This window comes from Gracilinanus agilis, chromosome 4, assembly GCF_016433145.1.
Source record: "Gracilinanus agilis isolate LMUSP501 chromosome 4, AgileGrace, whole genome shotgun sequence".
Classification (NCBI taxonomy): Eukaryota; Metazoa; Chordata; class Mammalia; order Didelphimorphia; family Didelphidae; genus Gracilinanus; species Gracilinanus agilis.
Genome location: NC_058133.1, coordinates 16,099,359 through 16,123,731, shown reverse-complemented (window position 1 = coordinate 16,123,731; position 24,373 = coordinate 16,099,359). Strand labels below are relative to the sequence as shown.

Genomic DNA, 24,373 nt, shown 5'->3' with positions numbered 1-24,373 from the left:
TGTGGCAGGAAGGGATGGGATGGGATGGGGTCCTTGTTGCTGGGGAGCACGGGAGGCCCCTTTAAAGGGCAACAGCAAACAGAAGAAGCCTTGGGCTGGCTCCCTTCTCCAGCACCTATAGCTATTGGACTGAGGGCAACATGCTGTGCCTCTGTGAGACTTAGTTTCCTGTAAAACAGGACAAAAATCCATACCTTGTCCCCCCCACCCAAAGAGCTGCTGGAAGGAAAGGGCTGTGCAGACCACACACCACCAGAATGGTAAGTGGTTCTTCATGGTGGCCCCAGAGCTCTTCCCTACTCAGACCTTTTGAAAGCCTCTCCTGTCAAAGGGGCAGGGAAAGGAGGCCTGGACGGTCAGAGGCCCTGAATGAGAATCCTGGCCTGGGCTCCTACTGGCTGGAGGATTTGGGGTGAGTCACCCAAACTCTACGGATTTTCTTATTTATCAAAGAAGACAGCTGGATGAGATGATCTCAAAGATCCCTTCCAGCTCTAAATGCATGATTCTAGGCAGGGAGATGGCACAGAAGACGATCACACTCTGAATCAAGAAGATTTGAGTTCTACTCAAACCCAAATACTTCCTAGTTGTGTGGCTGTCTGCCTCAGTTTTCTCATCTGTGAAATGAGGGAAATAGCAGCACCTGAACCTCAAGGTTCTTGGGAGGACCCAATGGGGCAGCATATGCAAAGCACCATCCAAATGGTGGCCTGATTATCATGAATTATGTCATTATCCTATGAAGCAAATGACAACTCCCTGGTGCCATGAGGGTAAATGAATAATTCAGCCTCGGGACCAATATGGAATGGGAAAAGCTAGAGCCCAAGAGAAGAAAAGATGGCAAATCTGAATAAGATAGCAAGAGGCTAAGATGGCTTTCTTTCTAGCCAGCAGAGAAGCTCTCACACAGTAAAAAGCTGCAGGAAGGAAGCAGAGCAAGGCAGGAGGCTGTGGTGCCAGGCAGGCTCTGGGTGCTCCATTGGGCTGGAGAAGAAGCTGCAACATGAGGGAGGATCTCTTGGGATCTCTGAAAGCCCAAGGGGGCTGCCCTTCTGTCTGAGGGATTGAGGGGAGGGGCCCACTCCTGCTCTCTTTCCTGTAGGAGCAGAGCTTGGGGAAATTAAAAGGTCCTGGGGTTAGCGCTAGTCTGGCAAGTGCTGCCCAAGTTCCCCTATGCTGGTCTTTGACGCCCCTGGCACTCCCCTCCAGGTTAAATGCACTTTGCCCCAAAGAAGCCTGCTTGGCTACCAGGAGCACCAAGTTCTTTGCCCCATCACCTTCCTGGCAGCCCGCCAGGCCTCCTTCATGCCTGTCCCTTTAAGATTTCATCTTTGGTTTCAGGCAGGGTTCTCGCCTCCTGAGGGTGTTGTGCATCTTGATTCTGGCATTTCTGAGATTATCTCTCCCTCTACCTTTGAAGCCCCTGAAAATGGGTTAAGGAGCCCTTCAAGCCAGCTGGTAAAAAATGCTGGATAGGGGGGCAGCTGGGTGGCTCAGTGGATTGAGAGCCAGGCCCAGAGACAAGCGGTCCTGGGTTCAAATCTGGCCCCAGACCTTTCCTAGCTGGGTGACCTGAGGCAAGTCACTTGACCCCCACTGCCTAGCCCTTACTGCTCTTCTGCTTTGGAACTGCTACTTAGTATTGATTCTAAGGCGGAAGGTGAGGGTTTAAAAATATATATATATTAGGTAGGTTCCAGCTTTGTGGATTCTCCCAACTACAGATCAGATTCTAAGGCTTCTCAAGTTTACGAAGTGTTTTCTCCATGACACCACAGAAAGCAAGAATGAAGCCCAGCAGCTGGGACCACCTAGGCCAGCTCATAAGTGCCCAGGAAGGCCCTCTACCTATCTGGCAAAGATCTCCAAAGAATAGAATACAGCACCGGTGGAGGCAGCTTAGCCCACACTTGCTCAGCTCTAAAGCCCTGAGCGACAGATGATACGACAGATGATTGGAGTGGGGCTTCACATTTGCACAGGAAGAAATGGAGGTCCACAGATGTTATATGACAATGGTGGGGAGGAGTCAGGATTTGGGCCCAGATGTTCCTGCAGTCAAGAAAGAGCCATTTGAGGGGGCAACTGGGTAGCTCAGTGGAGTGAGAGCCAGGCCTAGAGACAAGAGGTCCTAGGTTCAAGTCTAGCCTCAGATGCTTCCTAGATTTGTGACTGGACAAATCACTTCACCCCCATCACCTAGCCCTTACCCCTCTCCTGCCTTGGAACCAACACACAGTATTGATTCCAAGACGGAAGGTGAGGGTTTAAATTTTAAAGTGGGGGCTTGGAATAGATGACCCCTTAGGTCCCCTGCCATTGATGCCCCTAAGGTCCTGCCTGAGAAAATGCAGATAAAAAGTACAAATCCAAAATTGATGGAGGCAACTTTCAGAATGAGTGGGTAAGCCCTCATTGGGGGTCTTCCATATGGGCTGGACAACCGCAGATGGCATGGGTGGTAGAGGGGATTTTTGCTTGGATCTGATGGCTCCTGAAGTTCTTCCAGCTCTGGGAATGTGCATGAATGTGGACATACATACTGAGTGGGCTGCATGAAGAACAAAAGTTCATGTTTTCTGATTATAAAACCAATACTCTATTTTTTTAAGCCTTTCCCTTCTATCTTAGAATCAATACTGTGTATTGGCTCCAAGGCAGAAGAGCGGTAAGGGCTAGGCAATGCGGGTTAAGTGACTTGTCCAGGGTCACCCAGCTGGGAAGTGTCTGAGGCTAGACTTGAACCTAATATTCTTCTCATCATATCATGATAGATATTCCCTCGTGATACCTTGGATTTTTATTTTTATGGTGGTGGTTTAACTGAAATCAACCAGAAAAGAGGATAAATGTCTTCATTTTTTCCAAAGGATGGAGATCATGCAAGTGTGCTGGAGAGCTGACTTCAGCTCAGGCCTCAAGACACAAAGCTAGGAATGCCACTAGGCAAAGGAATACATTTATGATTTAGTACCTGCTATTGAAAAGAAAAACACCAAACAGAACTCAATATAAAATGTCATTAACATGATTTTCAAGCAAACTAAAGCTCTAGCTTTTGTCCCCAGGAGCATAGGATCCCTGGAACAGACACCAATTCTCTGTGGGACAAGATTCATATTCTCCATCACAGACAATTGTTTTAAGAAATTTCTTATATGGAAAGTGTTTCAAGGAACTAAATATTCAGGATGAACTTGGTAAGCAAAGAATCACTAAACTGACTATTTCTACTTTTCAACTGGATTCTCTTTTTGGTTTTTATAGTTTATGCTGTCATATTTTATATTATTATTCTTTTTTTTTACAAAAGGACACTTTGTATTTCAGGCACTTAAGTTATGTCTAGTAAAGTCCCTCAGTGTAGTGTGAAGAATAGGCCTTCAATGTCTACCCTGAAGAACTGATTCAAATACTGATTCTGCTCTTATTACAAAGATGACTATGGTCAGGTCCCTCCTCTCTAGCTAGGCCTCACTTCTCTCATCTAAGGTGTTAAAGAAGGTGGCTTCTGAGGGCCATTCCAACTCTGGAGCTGGGGTTCCATGGCCTTAAGTCCCCTTGCCTCCTTGACCCTCAGGATTCCCATATGAAGAAGGGTTTGAACCAGAGCATTTTGAAAGTACCTTCCAGTACTAAATTTATGATCCTAAGTCTACATTTCTCCTCTAAGTTAATTCATTTTCCCCATGCAATCAAAATGTAATTATTAGTCAAATAATTTTTAAATAAAAACTCAGGTAAATGTTTTACTTACACATTACGGCAAGGGATGGTCTTGAAAAAACCAATTTCATGTCCAGTAAAATGTGTTTCATTGCCACTAAAATCCTTACAGGTTATGTTGGGCGCTGGGTAACACGAAGCTAACAGAAGAAAAAGCCAAGAAACAATTACCTTTTCTACAGGCAAACAGGCTCCATAATGACACAATTTTACTCTAAAGTGCAGAGCAGGACAAGTACTTCTCCCAAACAAGAGAAGAGAGTGCTAGGCTTCCAGTGATAATTTACTGATGAAAGGGCACTCACAAGTATTCAAATGAGCAAACATTTATCAAGTACCTACTGTATACAAAGGGCTTGACTAACAAAGAAAACACCCCCAAGGTCTGGAATAGGGTCAATAAGGAGGCCCCAGAAGTGGGCCCAGCTACTTGGATCCACACTACTCAAAATTAGGATTCTGTAAAACACAATCACTGGATCCAGCTCCATGGAAAGACAAGAGGGCAACCACTTCATGGCATTCTGTATCACACTATTCCAGACCTAGCTACAGGCCCTTCCTTCAAGGAGTTTGCATTCCTTCTACCAGGACAAAGGTTCTCAACTGGGAAGGGGAAAAAAATTACATCTTCATTTCACTATCATGAGTTTCCTTTGTAAGCCTCTATATTTTATCTAATGTATTTAAAAACTTGACTGAGAATCAGACCAAAGGGTATACTTGTTAAAGGGTGACAAAAAAGGGGCATCTGGGTAGCTCAGTGGATTGAGAGCCAGGCCTAGAGACGGGAGATCCTGGGTTCAAATCTGACCTCAGACACTTCCCAGCTGGGTGACCCTGGGCAAGTCACTTGACCCCCATTGCCTACCCTTACCACTTTTCTGCCTTGGAGCCAATACACAGTACTGATTCCAAGACGGAAGGTAAGGATCATTAAAAAATAAATAAATAAAAATAAATAAAGGGTGACAAAAAAGTTAAGAATTTCTATACTAGGAGGATACAACACAAACACAAATAAGTAAATATAAGGCAATTTGAGGTAGGAGAAGACATTCACAAATGGAAAGACAAATATATATTGTATTGGTCTGAATAGTTGCTTGTAGTCCCAGTCAGAAGACACATTTTGAAAGGAAGATAATATATACAAGACCATATTTAAAGTATATATGTGGAAAAATGTTTTATGTCATTGCACAGGTAAAATCTATATCAGATTGCTTACCATCTCAGAGTGCAAAGAAGAGGAGAAGAGGGAGAGAAGGAGAAAGGGAAGAGGAGAATTTGGCTCAGATTTTTTTTTAATTATTTTAAATTCAGTTTTAATTGTTGTTTTTGTTAATTATTAATTAAATAGAATTTAAAAATATTATTACACGTAATTGAGAAAAAACAAAATACTAAAAGCTAAAATAAATAAATATTTTGATTACTTTATTTTTAAAAATAGACTAGGTATATGCTGAATCGCAAAACTGATTATAAGCCATCTTTAGATAAGTCAAATCTGAGAGTGGAGCCACAGCGCTGCGAGTAAGTTAGAATGTCAAAGAATTATATGCAAGTTTAGTTATTAACACAACTTTTGTCTCCTTTCCTGTCACTCTGCTACTGTCACTACAGAAAGAAAAGGAAGTCTGACAGGGCTGTGGTATGTTTTGTATTTTTCTGTGTTTTATCAATAAATGGCCAGATCACTAGTGATAAAGATTCTCTCTGCTTAGAGGCTGGTCTCTAGAAAACAAACAGCTGTCTGAGATCATACTCACAGAAAAGATCTCAGAGGTCATTCATTTTACAGATGAAGGGCCCAAGGTTCAGGGAAGCATAAAGGGACTTGCTTTTAGGTCATAGAAACATACATCTAGAGCTATAAGGGGCCTTAGACACCATTTAATCCAATCTCCTCCTTTATGGATAAGGAAACTTCTCTGAAGCTCTCAGTTATCCAAGGTCACAGGAACAGTAACACAGCTGAGATTCCAACCCAGATCTGCTGCTCCCAATTCAGAGCCCTTTCCACCACTCCACACTATCCCTGTATTATTAGGATTATATCCAAAGAAGAGTCGGGCAGGGCTGGAAAGTGACATACACACAGTATCAAAAAAATATACAAAATATGCAGTCACAAGGGAGAAAGTGCTGAAAAAATCCCAAAGTGCTGTAAATGGGAAAAACAAGCAAAGAGAGGGAGGAGGTAGCAGTATCTGAGTTAAGTAGAAACTAGTGAACTGAGAATTAGGAAAAGATTCAATTCGATAACTATTTCTTAAGAAGTGACTAAGAGAGTTACCTGGAAATTAAAAAATGGAGTCTGTCTTCAAAGGATATATATTCTACCAGAGAAGCACTGTGAGCACCAATAAGTCTGGACAAAATGTTATACAATGTAAATACAAAGACAGAAGAGAGGGAAAAGGAGAAAGACGCAATGGCTGGGTAAATGAAGCACTAGAGAGAAGTTTTTAGGAATGGAGTTTCTGCTGAAACTCGAGAGAATGATGGTAGCAGACTGAGGAAGAGAAATAATAATAAGAAAAACTAAGAAGAATCTAGGCAATTAGCTGGCAGGTGTGAATGAGGAAAGGAGGGGAAGTCAAGTTCCAATCTCCAATCTATCCTTTGCTCCTCTGGGCCTCTGGGCATCTCTTCACTTTTACAGGCCTTCATTTTACTCATCCACAAAAGAAGAGGGCTAGGTTAGATGAGCTTTAGTCTCTTCTGCTTCAAAGATTACAAACTGTAGTTAAATTCTTAATTACAGTGATCAAACTGGAGGGGCAGGTAAAAAGTGAACATGGGTTCTATCTAAACTTGGCTAATTCTTAGAAAAATATCTTGACTCTAGTGCAGGCCTAGTCCAGGGCAACCCCCACTTCATTATCAAAGAAGCTACTATTTGCTTGTTTGTTTAAAAGAAGAAAACTAAAGCAAAAGTTTAATTAGGCAGTGACTTTTATAGAGACCTTAATAAAAATGGCAGCTAGATGGCGCAGCAGCAGATGGAGTGCCCAACTGGAGTTAGAAAGACTCCTAGGACTCATTGAGTTCAAATCTAGCCTCAGACACTTACTAGCTGGGTGACTCTGGGCAAGTCACTTAACTCTGTTTGCCTCAATTTCCCCGTCTATCAAATAAGCTAGAGAGGGAGAGGGCAAACCAGGACAGGATCTCTGCCTGACTTTTACACAGAGGTACAGTAGAAGTCCAGAACTGCTGACTCTGAGCTTAGGTTCTTTTCTTAGTAGCTTAAGAAAAAAGCATTAAATACTCTTCTGTTTAGGCACTATCACAGGTTAGGCCTATCCTAAAGTCAAAATGTCAGAATCACTTGTGGCAAAACCAGTCAGGCTTCAATAAAACCTATATTTTCTTTTTGCAGGCTCCTCCAGGTTGCTTACTATAGTTAAGAAAAAACTGATAGGGGGCAGCAAGGTGGTTCAGTGGATTGAGAGCCAGGCCCAAAGATAGGAAGTCCTGGGTTCAAAACTGGCCTTAAACACTGCCCAGCTGTGTGATCCTAGACAAGTCACTTAACCCCCATTACCTAACCCTTACCACTCTTCTGCCTTAAAACCAACACACAGTATTGATTCTAAAATGGAAGGTGAGGGTTTAAAAAAAGACAAAGAACTAATTTGTGCAGCTTGAAATCTTTAAGAGCTAGAAGAAAAGCTCATCTAACCCAAACCTTTTGTTTTACAAAATCAAGGCTAGAAAGGTAAAGATATGCCCAGAATCTCAGAGAAACAAAGAAGAGAGTGAGGATTTGAACCCTAGCTTCCCTTCCTCCTTCCACCAAAGATACTGGAAGAAAATCCCAAATGGGGCCAATACACACAACTGAACAACAGAAATGGAAAACAAAAATAAATCAATACAATCACTAGCAAAAAGGCTCAGGCCCTAACTAGAGACCAATAACACCTGACTGTGGCAAAGTCATTCTCAGACTCAGATTTCTCATCTGCCAAATGTGGAGGAAGACAGCTGTTGAGTGACTAGTATGTAAAATCGAAACTGAGTGTAATAAGTGTGGATGTTATCCATGGTACTGATTCAGTCTTGTGATCAGACCTGGGCTCAGTGCTTTAGAGGCTAAATGCTTTGTTCAAGCCACAAGTAAAGGAGAAAAAAAGACTTTGGGGGAGTTGCTAAGCTCAGAATCAACTAAATGGGAGCTTCCTCAAATTGTGACAGGCTGGGCTCGAATCACAGACTCCCATCAGTCCACAGGCTCAGACCTGATACTCTCTTCTGCCACTTTAGTGGTACCTTAGCCAAGGCTTTGCTCCCTGCAGCAAACCCCACAGCACATCCACACCACCAAAGGCAGGGCACACTCTATAGTTGCTTAGAAGCAAATATTATAAATGATTTAAGAAATATTTGCATCGAAGGTGAAATGGCAATGTTGATTTGTTGTTCAGTCATTTTAGACTCTTTGGGATCCCATATGGGGTTTTCATGGCAAAGATACAAGAGAGGTTTACCATCTCCTTCTTTGGCTCATTTTACAGATGAAGAAACTGAGGTAAACAGTTAAGTGACTTGCCCAGGATCATAGCTAGAAAGTGTCTGAGGCTGGATCTGAACTCAGAGCTTCCTGACTCCATAATATCCTGCAATCTTATCCTAGACAAATCCCAAACTTGAATTTTAGCTTTTCTCTTAAGTTTGTGATAAGAGCCTAAATTAGGAGTCAGCAATCTTGGACTTCCTTCTGTTCCACTGTGTATCAGGGAAAGTTGTTTAATTTTTACCTCCCTCGATCTTTGCTATCTCCAAAAGGGAACTAGCTGTTACAGCATGGTACCCACCACCTGACTACAAAGTGGAAGGTTCCAGGTGATCGCCTCCTTTCTAGATTCTCTGTCCTCTTTGGGTTTTCAGGGTTCTTTTTTCTCCTGGTCTCCTATCTTTATGTCAGTTCTCTCTCAGTCTCCTTGAGGGCTTTTTTTATCCATGTCACATGGGTGGGGACACACCAGGGTGTCATGGGACCTCTTCTCTTTTCCCCCTATTAACACTTGGAGACTTCATCAATTCCCACAAGCTTATCTCCACACAGACAACTCCTAGACCTCTATATCCAGCTCTAGTCTCTCCTGAGTTCCAGGCCCACATCACCAGCTCTCTTTGGAGCATTCCTAGCTGATATCTCAAACTTACAATGTCTAAAATAGAATTCGTTATCTTTCCCCAAAAATCCTCATTTGAGGATATTACTATCCTCCCAGGTACCCAGTTTGAGTCATCCTCAACTCTTCACTGTCACTCATCCCTCACATGCAATCCACTGTCAAACATGGGATAATGCTTAATAAATGATTATTGAAAAGATGCCAAGAAAAAAGAAATGTCATTGTAGCATTTGTTGAAAGATAAACAGAAAGAGGTAAAGGAGACACATATCAGCAGGATAGCTCTGAAATGAAGATCTACATTTTATCATTTTGAAATGTGAGCTTTATTTTATAAACTGGGTGCTGTATTTAATCCTTTTGTTTTTCTACATATATGGAAACAGATGGTGTTTGTCAAGTTAATAAAAAAATGACTTTAAAAAAAGGAAATAAGTCTACATTGATAAGACTATGAAAATAATATCACACTCAAGATCTCCCTTGGATCACCCTTCCATAAAGTTGAGATATAGTTTACATGGTTGGGGAAGCTCTGGCACACAGGGAAAGAACAGTGAGACAACCCTAGGTCTAGCTTTATTCAGAACAAGTCTAGTCTTAATCAGTAAAGTAGTAAAAACAGGACTCTACAAGAACTAGAAAAATGGCAAGAAAGGTCTGGATTTGTTTAGGTGAGGTTTTTGGTCTTGTTCTGTTTCAACATCCAAGACAAAATTTCTAGTGAAAAACAAAAACTGGAGATAAATTAAGTTCAGGAACCTGACCATATTTTTTTAAAATAACCCTTCTACCCAAGGACCAGTGTGAAGTTGTTTCTTCAACTATAAAATGAGAAGGGTGGATGAGAGGGTCTTTGAGGTTCCTTCTAGCTCTGAAATTCTCTGGTTCTATAAATTCCCCACAGAGGAAAGCACTCTCTAGAAGCTGAGCCCTATCAGGTCAAAAGAAAACCTAATGTGTCTGAGAGGTAGACTTGGAGGATTACAATCTGCTTTCATTGATAGGTCCAGAGGTATCTTAGAGACAGACCTATCATTAGATTTGTCAGTGTAAGGTGAGCACTTAAGACTTCAGAAATGGCAATTGCTACAAGTCAGAGCTTGATTTGTTCTGTTGATTAGGTTGACCCAGAAGTGTTCATAATGCAGTTCATAAACTAAAATTGTGTGTGCATGTTCCCAATCTCCCAGCCTTGGTAAATATTTACCAGTTCACCCTGCATTGCTCTATAACGTGAGCTGAAGAAAAGGGCAAGAGAAGGCTCAGGGAATGAAGTCATCACCAGACTGGTGACTGCAGTATAAAATAAATTATAACAATAACAGTAATGATTACTGCATTCATATAATGCTCTAAGGTTTGCAAAGAGTTTTACCCTCTTGAGCTTCACAATACCCATCTAGGTCTAAACACAAAATATAGTCCCTCTCGCCATCACCTCAACCTTTAAGTGACTTGTACAAATTGTTAATGAGGCTTAGAACCTAATTCTTAGAATTCACAACTGGCTTTTCCGAATATATATATATATATATATGCATGCATCCCTAGGGGAAATAAGGGAGGAAGGAAGGGAACAGGGACCTTAAAGACTCCATCAATGGATCTTGTATATCTGTATTTTAATGCTCAAGGGCAAAGTTCTTTAAAATCTATCATCCAGAACTTAAAAAAAAAACAAAACTTCGCTTTCTAATTCAATGGATGGTAATAAAGATGGCAGTGTGAGGCCTGGAAGAAGAGTGTCAAAGGCAATGGTGATAAAAAAATGAACAAAATATCTTTATTTGAACTGAAAGATATGAAGAAAAACATTCATAGTAAAATTTTTTTATGCAATAATATTTTTTCAGAGTTCACACCTTCATATTGTTTCCATTTGAAAATGATCTCATTTTAGGGGCTGAGTCTGGCTTCAGTCTAAATCATCATCTGGATTATAAACTACTCCATTGTGGAGCTTACGTACACTCTAGACAATATCACAGGGTGCTAAGAACATAGTAGTAGCTCAAGAAATACTTGTAGAGAGGCAACTAAGTGGTTCAGCAGATAAGAGAGCCAGGTCTGCAGCTGGGAGATTCTGGGTTCAAATCTGGCCTCAGATACTTCTCAGCTGAAGCAATGGTCTCTTATGGAGTCTGTATCCTTGCTTGTAGTGCCATGTGCCAAAGAAACCATTATTCGGGGCCTCAGAGATAATGAGCATTCAGCCAGGCTAGCCACAGTCAGTGATGGGATTCTGCTTAGTGATAGCAGAGATGAGGGAGGGACATAAAGCCTACCAAAGGTGGGAAGGGTCATGCTGTAGGGTAATCTTCATCGTTAGGGTCCCAGAATGCAATATCTCATGTGTGTCTTGATTTCTTCCCTGATGTTATTTCTATTACTCTAATGTCCTTGGTGAGCTGAGGCACCACCATTCCTTTAATAACTTCCTCACAGAGGTATATAGATGGCTCAGTAGATAAAGCACCAGGCCTGGAGTTGCAAGGACCTGGCTTTAAATCTGGCCTCAGACACTTCCTAGCCATATAACCCTGGGAAAGTCACTTATCCCAATTGCCTAGCCATTAGTCTTCTGCCTTAGAACCTACATTTAGTATTGATTCTAAGACGGAAGGTGAGGGTTGAAAATAAATAAATAACTTCCTCACAATTTAGTAAAAGTAGACCCCTTCTGCCCACTCACTCTCCCAGATCTTTGCCCTATCACACCCAGAGCATCCTCACTGAAGACTGTCTGATGATATCCTTTAAGACCCAGTTTACAAAAGGGACTTCATCCTGTAATACCCTTCTGTGACCAGGCTCTGGCACTTTAACCTAAACTATCTAACCATGCAAACAATTTGCTGCTTTGTCAAGCCTCATGAACAAAACCTGTAGTTACATGACCTATGAGATGGAGGATTGGACTTTTTCTTTTATCCTTACAATTTTTCAAAATTCCTCTTTATTACATGTATGAGCAAGAAGGAAAGTCATTAAAGCTGTATCTGTAAGCCTGGGCATTAAGAAATCTCAGGAGATAAAAAAAAAACAACTGATGAATTAATAGCAGAAATGGCTACCCACCCTCACCAGCCTCTGGTAGAGTAGCACAACAAGCTCCACAGACTTGTACTCTATACATATACATACACATATATATACATACACACACACACATACACACACCCTCCAGTAAGCAGAAGCATGAGTTGACATCATAGCAAGAAAAGAGAAAGCTAGATCAGGGTGCTAGCATGTGGAGGGGATGCACCAGGTCTAAAGGAAAGAAGACTCATCTATACCAATACCTCCTCAATAGAAGTCACTTGAAGTAGGAAATGAAGCTAGAGAAAAGTAAATCTTCCTCTATGAGTGGAAGCTGACATAGTTTTGAGGAACTGTCAGATGGATCCATCAACAAAAGTGAAGGAAACCAAAAGTAAGAAAATAAAAGGGAAAATGACTGAAATTATCAAAGACCTCATGGGGAAGAAAATCCAATTAAAAATCTTTAGTTCAAGCAGAGAAATCAACAGGTAACTCATTAGAACAGAAGGTGAATGGTCTCTAGGACATCTAAAAGAGCCCAAAGAACTATGCTCAAAGGACTTTAAAAAACTGTCTGCTTTTTGATCCAGCCATAGCACTGCTGGGTTTATACCCCAAAGAGATAATAAGAAAAAAGACTTGTACAAAAATATTTGTAGCTGCGCTCTTTGTGGTGGCAAAAAAATTGGAAAATGAGGGGATGCCCTTTGACTAGGGAATGGCTGAACAAATGGTGGTATCTGCTGGTGATGGAATACTATTGTGCTCAAAGGAATAATAAACTGGAGGAATTCCATGTGAAGTGGAAAGACCTCCAGGAATTGATGCAGAGTGAAAGGAGCAGATCCAGGAGAACATTGTATACAGAGACTGAAACACTGTGGCACAATTGAATGTAATGGACTTTTCTACTAGCAGCAATGCAAGAATTCAGGACAATTCTGAGGGACTTATGAGAAAGAACTTTGGAAGTAGAAACACAGAAGAAAAACAACTGCTTGATCACATGGGCCGATGGGGACATGACTGGGGATGTAGACTCTAAAATATGAAAATAGGTCTTGATCAATGATGTATGTAAAACCCGTGGAATTACTCATTGGCTATGAGGGGGTGGGGGAGGAAGGGAAAGAACATGAATCACATAACCATGGAAAAATATTCTAAATCAATTAATTAAATAAAAATTTTTCAATAAAAAGAGCCCAATGGTATCTGAATAATTATTGCAAGACAAAGGAAAAAGAATCAACACTTGAAGAGGCAGGGGCCTCCCTGGATTTCCAAGGTTTGAAACCCTAGTAAAATGTTCATGAATAGTTCAAAGAGAAGTAAAACAATAAAAGTAGAATTTATCTACATAACATAGATGCTGGATAGAAAAGACCTGAATCCATGAGAGCAAGTCTCTCTGAAGAAATGAAAGAATTGTTTGAGAATAAAACAAAGAGAGAAAGGAAGAGAAAGGAAGGGCAAAGCAAAGGAAGAAAATTGAAAGCCAAGAGCATTAAAAGAAGACATGACCCAGATACCAACAGAACATATGGATCTCAAAGGCAAGACACATAGGAACTACATAAGGCTCATAAACCTCCCAGAACACAAATCAAAAAATCTGAATGCTATATAAATGCAAGAAATCATATAAGAAAACTGCCCCAAACCTCAACCTACACATCATCTCCAGGAAAAAAATCCTTGTGCTACAAATGCAAGATATGTAATATCAATAATAGCTGGCATTTATATAGCACTTAAGGTTTGCAAAGTGGAAGATGGGAAAAAGGGAGGGAGGAAAGAAAGGAGCACTTATTAAATGTTGGTTATGTGCCAGACTCTCTGCTAAGTATTTTACAAGCACTGTTTCATTTGATCTTCACAATAATCCTCCAAGGATAGTGTTATTATCACTATTCTATAGGTGAGAAGACTGGGTTGGACAGTCATTAGGTAACTTGCCCCCAGTCACACAGCTTCTCAGTGTCTGAGAGTAGATTTGAACACAATCTTTCTGCCTCCAAGCCCAGTGTTCTATTCTTCCAGCACCTGCCTGTTAAATGTAACCACACAAAGTTAAATTTCAGACTTTTGGTGATAAACCACAAATTCTACAAGCAACCAGGAGAAACTTTTAAACATAAAGAAGACACAAATAACATTCTACATCCACCAGAGACTATAGAATGGAAGGGAATGTTTTCCAAAAACAAAGAAACTTAAGATGGAACCCAAGGTAATGGACCATGAAGACGAGCATAATCATCAATGAAAAAAGATAAATATTCAATAAAAGTCTAGTAACCCTCCTTGATAGAAAAAAATAAAAAATTACATGAGTTTTACAAGTCAGCCAAAAGAAAAAGAATAGCAACCAATAAAATCATAAGGAATCAAATAAATTCCCCCATAAAAAGGGTAGAAAACTAAAAAGACAAAGGACACACCTATGAAGTTAAAACAACAAATAAAAACAGAATGCATAGATTTCTTTCTAAAAATACTAAAGAGAACAGAGTTTAAATGAAGAACTAATCATGGAAGAACTAGTTTCTGTTGTCCTTCAAACATAGAAAGGACCAAAATGGCATCACAGTACAGTGTGTCCCACTGTTGTTGCCCTAATTGATGCCAATTCAGAAGGTTCTCCCACAGGTGAGGCACATATGGCCCTCATGAACACCTGGGACAGATTTGTCTCTACATTTGTGCATCTTACATTTCTCTTGAGCTATTGCAATTCTGCCTTTCTCGCAGTGACAATGCCTTCTCGGACGTGGGCACACCACGCTGGAGGGTCCTGTGCCAGTGTCCACCATGTCTCACAATCCACACCAAAGCACTGCAGAGAGACCTTGGCAGTGTCCTTGAAATATTTCTTCTGTCCTCTTGTGTGAGTTCTCCATAAAATAATCTTTTTAGACAAATGAATATCTGGCATTAGAACAATGTAGGCAGCCCATCAGGGTTGAACTCTCTGCAGTAGTCTGAATGCTTGACAGGTCAGCCTGAGAGAGAGAACTTCAGTGTTCAGTACCTTCTCTTGCCAGGTGATCTTCAGAATCTTCCTAAGACAATTCCAATGGAAGCAATTCAGTCTTCTGGCTTGCGCTGGTAAACTGTACAGGTTTCACTGGCATACCACAATGAGGTCAGCACAGTGGCTCAGCAGACCTTCAGTTTGGTAGGCAGCCTAATACCTCTTCTCTCCCACACTTTCCTTTGAAGTCTCCCAGTGAGCTAGTTCTGGCAACACATAGGTCAACCTGGTTATCTATGTGGACATCCCTGGAAAGCATACTGCCAAGGTAAGTGAACTTCTCTGTGGCATTCAAAAATTCTCCACTTACTATAACCAATGACTCTGCAAAAGGATGGTGGGGAGCTGAAGGTAGAGAACCTGTTTTCTTGGTGTTGTCAGGCCAAAATTAGCACAAGCATCAGAAATCAATCCATTCCCTGCTACATCTCAGTCTGATGCTGCACTGAGCGCATAACCATGTTTTGTGCACCAGCTCTCAGGAAAAAGAGGGCCTTTGGGAGAAAGGATGAGGTGGCAGAGGGTGGGAGGTATGGAGATTAAAACAGGAAAAAGAAGGGGAGGAAAATCTCAATTCAGTAATATAAAGTATCCCACTGACAACAGTGCTATGGAGGCAGAGAGATGTAATGGGTCAAGAAATGTAAACTTTTCAATGGGTATAATTTACAGGGACTTGATACTTAGACCCTTAGTGTGATGCCTCCACAGACAGGTTTTTTTGGTTCATTTGTTTCAATCATTGCTGACTCTTCATAACATTTGGGCTTTTCTTGGCAAAGATACTGGAGTTTGCCATTGCCTTCACCAGGTCATTTTATAGATGAGGAAAGTGAAGCAAAAAGAGTAAAGTGACTTGCCTAGTCACATAGCTAGGAAGTATCTGAGGCTGGATTTAAACTAAGAAAGATGAGTCTTCCTGGTGCCGGGTCCAATACTCTATCCACTGTACCACCTAGGTGTCCCACAGCCAGCATCTTGCCTCAAATGAAACAAAGTGAGAGTTCCTAATGGCAACTGACATTCAGAAGGCTAGGATGGCAAAGATGCAGAGATTTCCCATGACAAGTGGACAAAAAAATATCATGAGGGCAGGGGATAGTAATTCTCTAAACATTCAGAAACACAGGAAAAATATCTATCCTAAGGCAACACAACTATGCTCTCCATCTCTTGTAGGAATTCTAAGAATGAGGAACAAGAGGTAAAAAAGGGAAGAGGGGACAAGATCCTCAAAGTAATAACAATGAAATTGTTTAGAATAGATAACTCAAAATGAGTATTTGAGAAGCTTTAATTCCCAGAGGAATGGAGACTGTCAAAGAAATAAATCTATAAATCAAAGAACAAAAGTCTAGAATAGAAAGGAAAGAGAACCAGGAAGATAAAATCTTTTTAGAAAAAGGTGCTGAAAATGAAAATTAAAAAAAAAAAAAGCAAAAGGCATTGGAGATGCAAACACAGGAATTATACTTAACTGAAAGAAGAGAATTTTCTAGATTTTAAATTTTATTTATTATTATTCCTGTTGACTCCTTTAGGAGCATAGGGCCGCAACCATCTCACGCCAACGGACTCTGTTCTGGGCAACTTCCCCCAGCTGGGCCCATGTCATTCCGACCGTTTTTGTTTCATTTTCAGCAGATCTTCGCCAGGTCTGTTTTGGTCTTCCAACTTTCCTCCTCCCTGAAGGGTTCCAGCTCAATGCTTGTCTGGCTACGTTGTCTTCCGGTTTTCGTAGCGTATGTCCTATCCATCTCCACTTACGTTTCTTTATGTCCTGACTAATGGGGTACTGGAATGTTCTTTCCCAGAGACTAGCATTGGAGATCTTTTCAGGCCATCTGATGTTCAAGATGTGACGTAGACATCTATTAACAAAGACCTGGAGTTTGTTGGTGTTAGCGCTCGTCACTCTCCAGCTTTCTGATCCATATAGGAGGACGGTCTTTACGTTGGTATTGAAGATTCGGAGCTTAGTGACGAGGGACAGTGCTTTGGAGATCCAGACAGACCGCAGGGTATTAAATGCCTGTCTGGCTTTGTTGATTCAGTTTCTGATGTCCTCATCTGCTCCGCCGTCCTTACTGACTATGCTACCCAAATAGGTGAAGTGGTCCGTCTCCTTGATGTTTTCTCCCTATAGTTGGATTGGCAGATCCTGTTTGCTGTTGACTGTGATCACTTCGGTCTTCCTCTTGTTGATCTTCAGACCTGTCTTCTCCGCTTCTTCAGAGAGTCGTGCAAGTTTGGCTTGCGCATCCTGCTGCTTGTGAGAAAGGAGATAGATGTCATCTGCGAAGTCAAGGTCCTCGAGCTGTTCGGTATGTGTCCATTGAATGCCCGTATTGTTGTCCTTGGTAATTCTTATCATGGTCCAATCTATGGCCATCAAGAAGATAAGGGGCGAAAGCATGCAGCCTTGCTTCACTCCGGTTTTCACTGTGAAGGGAGCCGTCAGTTTCCCATTATGGATGACCTGGCAGGTAGAGTCTTCGTATATCTGCTGGATGATGTTGATGAGCTTCGGGGGAATCCCGTAATGCTGCATCAATCTCCAGATGATGCTCCTGTCCACGCTGTCAAATGCCTTCTCGAAATCCACGAAAGTCATGTATAGGGGGGACTGCCACTCGATAGACTGTTCGATGATGATTCTTAGGGTGACGATATGGTCGGTGCACGACCTGTGCTGATGAAACCCTGCTTGTTCTATTCTCAGCTTCTTGTCCAAGGCCTCCTTCAGTCTTTCTAAGATGACTCTGGTCAGGATTTTGCTGGGAGCGGATAGAAGCATGATTCCTCGCCAGTTGCTGCATTGGGATAGGTCACCTTTCTTGGGTAGCTTCACTAGGTAGCCTAGTTTCCAGTCTGTCGGGATTTTTTCCTGTTCCCAGATCTTTTACAGGAGGGGTTGTAGCATCTCCGCTGACATTTCTGGGTCTGCCTTGAGATTTAAAATAGGCGAACCTAATTTCAAATCTGTAATTTGCCCCACACAATCAGCCTGACTTTGAGAAAAAAAGTTCTCAGTGTGTTCATCCGTGAAGTTAAGAGGACTGAACCAGATGACATCTTTGGACCTACCTCCTCCAGGAAGCCTTCCCTAGTCCCCTCACAGAGACATGAACTTTCCTTCCCTCGAGCCTGCAGATTTGTACCTCTGATGCATAAAATGTTCCACATTATATTAGCTGTTATCTTCATATCAAATTCAAGGACAAAAGGAATTGTGCCTTATACAATGTTTAAGTTTCTCCCTGGCTACATATTATCAGTGAGCTGTACAAAGAAGGAGCTTAATAAATGTTGTAAAAGTGAATTTACAGATACAAAGCAAAGGTAAATATGGACTTAACTCTTGACACAACTAATAATGTTTTAAAGTTTTACTGGTCATTCATGTTCACCAGTGACTAGTGAATTCATGCTTGATTGAACAGGATTCTTCTATACTAACCCTAACAGTTTATCTACTTATTGAAGACTCTTTTTAACACATCAAAAAGATGTAAATAATTAGGCTTCAGGAAAAGGCATTAACATAAGCAGAATCTATCTTATTAGTTAATAGACATTATATATAATTTATATACAATGGACCACAGAAATCAAGATCACCTAGTCCAAAGCAAAAATCTCACCCATGACCTCTCCTGGGAGTGGCCTCTCTACTGGAGGAGCTCTTAAATGAGCTGTCTCCCAAGGCAGTCCATTTCACTTCTGGATAGCTCAAAAAATTCATTTTTAGGTTATAAAGAATTGACATCAGGCTCCTTATAACTTTTACCCAGTAGCCCAAACTCTGCCCTCCAGATTTAAAAATTACTCCAATCTCTCCCCCACATGACAAATACTTGAGCAATCATATCCCCATTAAGTCTTCTCTTGCCCATGCTAAATTTGCCTGGATCTCTGCACCACACCCTCCCAAGGCATGGATCAGTGTTCCCTCACCATTCTGACCACCCCTCTGAATGTGCTTTTTAAAAAAATTCTTCGTTTCCTTGATAATACGTGCTTCTTGGCATCTTACCATGAGCCGTGTAATTTGTACAGTTAACAGGTTCTTGGGTAGCCTCATTGATTTCAGGATCTTTACAAAAATATGTTAGAAGAGTTAAGGAAAACTTTGAATTGCACTTCAATACAAAGTACCATCATATTAATAATAAATTTCTAATACACCACAAACACACAGACTGAGAAAATAAAAGAAATTCTGAACCAACCAAAAAACCAAAAGCACATGGGCACAAACATCACCATTAGTAACCCTAAACACCTAACCCTTAACTTAAGGTGAGATAAAATAAGGGTGATGAATGAGATAATGTAGAAATCTAACAGCAAAAACCTGAGTTTCAGGATACAGAACATTAAATTCCTGAGTTTTTTCTTCTTTTATTATTATTTTCTTCTTCTTGTAGGGGAAAGATGTGGGGGGCTGAGGGAGAAGAGGAAAACTTGGTCTGGCAGGACTCCGGGCCATGAACGGCATGACCTCCAGGCCCATCGTCAGAAGTTTAAATCTCTGTTGAAGTTCATTCGTCACCTTTGACAGCAGTACCAGAGGCTTGCTGGGTCCTTTCCCCACATGGAAACAAAGACTCTCAACCTCTGCTATCCAGCCCAACTCCCCAAAGCACCCTCCCTGCCCTATTTTCTGTAGCAGCTCTGCAAATATACACTCCCTGGCCGGCTGATAAAGTCTGTTTCCTTGCATGAACAACTGAGAGAACAGGACTCTCTCAAAGGGTTATTTATATGTCTTATAGCTCCCTATCAAAATGCAAGCTTCCTGAGGACAGGCCCATTTCCCATCTATCCTTGTAGCTCCCCAGTGCACAGTATGGGTTACTCTGTAGTCAAGTGACAAAGCATCAATATTAGACCCTAAATCCAACTCAACTTATCAAAAGAATTTTAGTGCCAGACAAGTGGAAGAAGGAAGATAGAAACCTCAGTTAAGACAAGCACTGGAGGTTCCTAGCCCAGCTGGGGCATATGAGACACACAGAGAATTCTTCACTCCACTACAGAGTATATCCCCCCTCCTTAGGAGACCGCTTCACTAGCTAGCAGCTAGCTTCTCGCCAGATGTCCAGAGCTTGGTCCTCGGATAACAGACCCAATAGGGCAGGTCCTAATCAACCCTTTTCCAACTTCCCAGAACTTGCTGGAGCGTTTGGCCTCTTAGCCTTCTTGCCTTTGAAAACCCAGAGTCACCTCCGCACAGCATTGAGGCATCAGAGTAAGACTTAAACAGAAGATGACATATAGACAGACTAGAAATTCTATTGTTCAATAGCTTTGGCAGCACTAAAGACACAAGCTTAAGGCACACTGATTTTGGACAGCACTGACTTAGAAATGTTGGCTGAATTTTACTGAATGAGAGGAAAAGTTGGAGGGAAGATCAGAGTTGAGAACCAGAAAGAACGACAGAGATCACTACCACTTCAGAGTCATAGAATTGGATTTGAAAGGGACCAAGGGGACCCTAGAGTACAACCCTCTCATTTCACTGAGGAGGAAATGGGACAGGGAAAGTTGAGTGACTTGCTTAATGTCACACAGCTAGCAAATCAGCAGAGCTGGGATTTGAATGTAGGCATCTGCCTTTCCATTCTGTTCTCTCTCCTACTTCAGTGAAAGTCACACATCTTCCCACCACAGATTTCCCCTCTGTAAACTGAGGATTTGGCTGCAGAATCTCCAAGGTCCATTTCCACTCTAAATCTTAAGTTTCCTCCCACCTTTTTGTTATAAGCTTCCTCCCAGCTCTGACATTCTACATCCTAAGATTCCTCCCCACTCTAACATTCTGTGTTCTAAGGTCCCCCCTAGTTCTGACATTCTGTGTTCTAAGGTGCCTCCTAGCTCAGACATTCTACTTCCTAAGGTCCCTCCCAGCTCTGACATTCTATGCTCTAATGTCCCTCCTAGCTCTGACATTCTATGTTCTAAGGTTGATTCTAACTCTAATGTTGGGTGTCCTAAAGCTGCTTCCAGCTTGGACATTCTATGCCCTAAAGACACACCAAGTTCAGACATCCTATGTCCTAAGGTCCCTCCTAACTCAGACATTCTATATCCTAGGGTCACTCCCAGTTCTGACATTCTATGTCCTAAGGTCCTTCCTAACTCAGACATTCTATGTGCTAGGGTCCCTCCCAGCCCCAACATTCTATATCCTAAGATCGTTCCCAAATGTGACATTCTACGTCCTAAAGTCATTCCCAAATCTGACATCCTATGTCCTAAAGTCACTCCCAGCTGTGACATTCTATATTCTAAGGTTGCTCCCAGCTGTGACATTCTAGATCCCAAGGTCCCACCCAGCTCTGGCATTCTTCGTCCCAAGGCTGCTTCCAGCTCTGACATTCTGTGACCTAAGGTGGCACCCAGCTCAGACATCCTGTGTCCTAAGGTGGCTCCCAGCTCGGACACTCTGTGTGCTAAGGTCACTTCTAGCTCGGACATTCTGTGTGCTAAGGTCACTTCCAGCTCTGACATTCTATGCTCTAAGGCCACTTCCATCTCTGACATTCTATGTCCCAAGACCCCTCCCAGTTCTGACATTCTATGTTCTAAGGACCCTCCCAGAGCTGACATTCTATGTCCTAAGGTCGATCCCAGCTCTGCCATTCTGTGTTCTAAGGATGCTCCCAACTCTGACATTCTATGCTCTATGGTGCCTCCCAGCTCTGACATTCTATGTTCTAAGGCTCCTCCCAGTTCTGACATTCTGTGTTCTAAGGACCCTCCCAGAGCTGACATTCTATGTCCTAAGGTTATTCCCAGCTCTACCAGTCTACGTTCTAAGGTTGCTCCCAGCTCTGCCATTCTACGTCCTAGTACTCCTCCCAATCCTGACATTCTATGTCCCGATACCCTCTCTAGCTCTGATATTCTGTGTCCTAAGACCCCCTCCAGTTCTGACATTTTATGTTCTAAGGTGCCGCCTAGCTCAGATATTCTGTGTTCTAAAGTCTCTTCCAGCTCTAACATCCTGTGTTCTAGGGTCTCTTCTAGCTCAGACATTCTGTGTTCTAAAGTCCTTTCAAGCTCAGACATTCTGTGTCCTAAGGACCCTCCTAGCTCGGATAGCCTGTGTCTTAAGATCCCTCCTAGTTCCGACATTCTGTGTTCTAGAGTCCCTTCCAGCTCTGACATTTTGTGTTCTAAGGTCCCTTCAAGTTCTGACATTCTGTGTCCTAAAGTGTCCTTTAGCTCTGACATGATGATTTCTAGGATTCCCCCCAGCTCTGATACTCTGTGTCCTATGGTGCCTCTGAGCTCTGACAGCCGACATTCTAAGATCCCTTCCAGCTCCAAGTTTCTGTACTGTAAGGTGACTCCCAGCTCTGACATTCTGTATTCTAGGTTCCCTACCAACTCTGAAGTCCTATGCAGTGATAGCCTGTGTGCTAAGTTACCTCCCAACTCTGACACACTGTGTTTTAAGGTCCATCCCAGCTCTGACATTCGGTGTTCTAGGGTCCCTTCCAGCTCTGAAGTTCTATGCCCCAAGATTCCTCCCAGCTCTGACATCCTATGTTCTAGGGTCCCTCCCAGCTCTGACATCCTATGTTCCAAAGTTCCTCTCAACTCTGAAATCCTATGTTCTGAGGTGTCTCCCGGCTCTGACATTCTGTGTTCTAGATTCACTTCTAACTCTCAAATCTTGGGTTCTGACTTTAGTTTCTGGATTCCCTCCTCGTGCTGATGCTATGTTCTAATGGTTCCTTGAAGCTATAATCTAGATTTTCCTACCTACCCTGATGTTTGAGGGCCCCCTCCCAGGGAAGTTTCTACATTTTAGGGTCACCTTCTAGCTGATATTATGTTCTAGAACCCCTCCTAGCACTAATGTGCTGTATTCTAGGGTCCCTGTTCTGACACTGGCATTGTAGGTTAGCCACCTAGGGCCAAAGTTCAACAGTCTAAGGTCCCCCCTCCAAGAAGATATGTTCTTAGTTCTAGGCTCCCCTCCCAGTGCTTGACTCTTATATTGTGGATTTCCCTCCCAGCACTAAAATTCTATAGCCTAGCCCCAAGGACTGCTAATAATTGTTATTCTAAGATTCTCTCGCCAGCACTAAAGGCCTATGTTCTATGCTCCTCTTCCCCAGTGCTGGCAAACTTAAGTTCTAAGCTCTCCCTCCCAAGGCTGATGAGCCTAGGTTCTAAAACCTCCCCCAAACCCACAAGTGACCCTAGGTTCTAAGTTCCCCCTCCCAAGGCTGCCGGGCCTGGGTTCTAGACCCCCCAAATCCACAGGTGGGTCTAGGTTCTAGATTCCCTCCCAGAGCCGCTGGGACCTGGGTTCTAGGACACTCGGGGTAGATCTGGATTCTAGACTTCCTACGGCTGGGCCGAGGTTCTAGGCCCCCTCCCCGGGCTGCTTCAGACCTCCAAACCCCCTTACAGGAACCCCCTTACAGGGAGTTGTAAGTCCCAAACCCCACCGCCACCCCCCGGGCTCGCCCGGGGTTCTAGGCTCCGGGTTGTAATGTTTTCGGTGCTGCGGGGCCCCTCCACCGCGCCCCCGCCTCTACAGAGGATATTGTCCCACTCTCAGGTCCTCGCACTTGACCGTCTCGTCGCCCCCCGCGGCAGCGGCCGCTGCCCCCCACGGCCCCGCGCTCACGGTCACAGACAGGAGCCATAGAACGCCCAGCAAACCGGGGGCGGCAGCGGCCGCGGCCTCCAGGGCCGCCATGGTGGAATGGCGACGTCACCCGTGACGCATTTCCGCTTCCTCTCCTTCTTCCGTTTGGCCCGGTTTGCAGCTGCGCGAGAGCAAGGGACCTGCAAGGTTCTTAAAGGGACCGAGGCCCCAGAGAGTAGGAGAGAGGCGGGGCCTGGGCGGGACCGGGGGAAGGTCAAGGGTGGAACCATGACCAGGGGAGGAGCCAGGACAGGTCCTGGGAGGAGCGGTCCTCCTACCCTTCGGGCCAGACTAGAGGAAAGGCAGAGAGGGACAGGAGTGAGCGCTTGGGGGTAGTAAGTGCGGTTGTGCTCGGGATAGGCGTTCAGGGCCCCTTACTTGAGGGCGTGCTTTTTTACCCAAGCAGGGCTGCTTCCCCACATGATAGTGCAGAGCACTGATAGGGATGGGGACAGAGTATCTGCCCGGGCCTTTTATCTGCATGTCCGCAAGTTGCCTGCCTCCAAGGCAGTCCAGGCTTAGTCAGAGAGGGTGCTGGAGAGAGGGAAAGACCCTCAACATTCCCATCTTGCCTCACTAACTGGTAGACCTTGGGCCAGTCACTTACTCTCAGTCTGTAGAGGGTTGTCCGGAGGAACGATGGTCAGTGACATCGTGGCACACATCCTGCCTTCCTTCTCCTTCCTTGCGGTATTAGGTGACTACAGTAAGAGAGGCAAAACAAGGTCA

The 24,373-nt window shown here is 43.0% G+C and overlaps 1 protein-coding gene across 1 annotated transcript; it reads right to left on the bottom strand.

Annotated features, from left to right (window-relative positions):
• Nucleotides 1–3,759: 3,759 nt before the first annotated feature.
• TM2D1 (TM2 domain containing 1) lies at nucleotides 3,760–23,704 on the bottom strand. The gene is made up of 3 exons (XM_044674775.1): nucleotides 23,541–23,704; nucleotides 19,004–19,077; nucleotides 3,760–3,872 (listed from the first exon to the last, which is right to left on the bottom strand). Exons 1-3 carry the CDS (start codon nucleotides 23,693–23,695, stop codon nucleotides 3,760–3,762), a joined length of 342 nt encoding a protein of 113 aa, XP_044530710.1. The 5' UTR covers nucleotides 23,696–23,704.
• Nucleotides 23,705–24,373: the final 669 nt, after the last annotated feature.

What these genes read in the sequence shown, in the direction of transcription:
- TM2D1 (XM_044674775.1), bottom strand. Translation starts at nt 23,695, where the DNA reads ATGGCGGCCCTGGAGGCCGCGGCCGCTGCCGCCCCCGGTTTGCTGGGC. An exon ending in GAGGACCTGAGAGTGGGACA is followed by an intron (nt 19,078 to 23,540) that starts ATATCCTCTGTA and finishes AACTCTTCTAAC; the next exon opens with ATATTTTTGTAAAGATCCTG. An exon ending in TACAAATTACACGGCTCATG is followed by an intron (nt 3,873 to 19,003) that starts GTAAGATGCCAA and finishes TTCTTCTGTTAG; the next exon opens with CTTCGTGTTACCCAGCGCCC.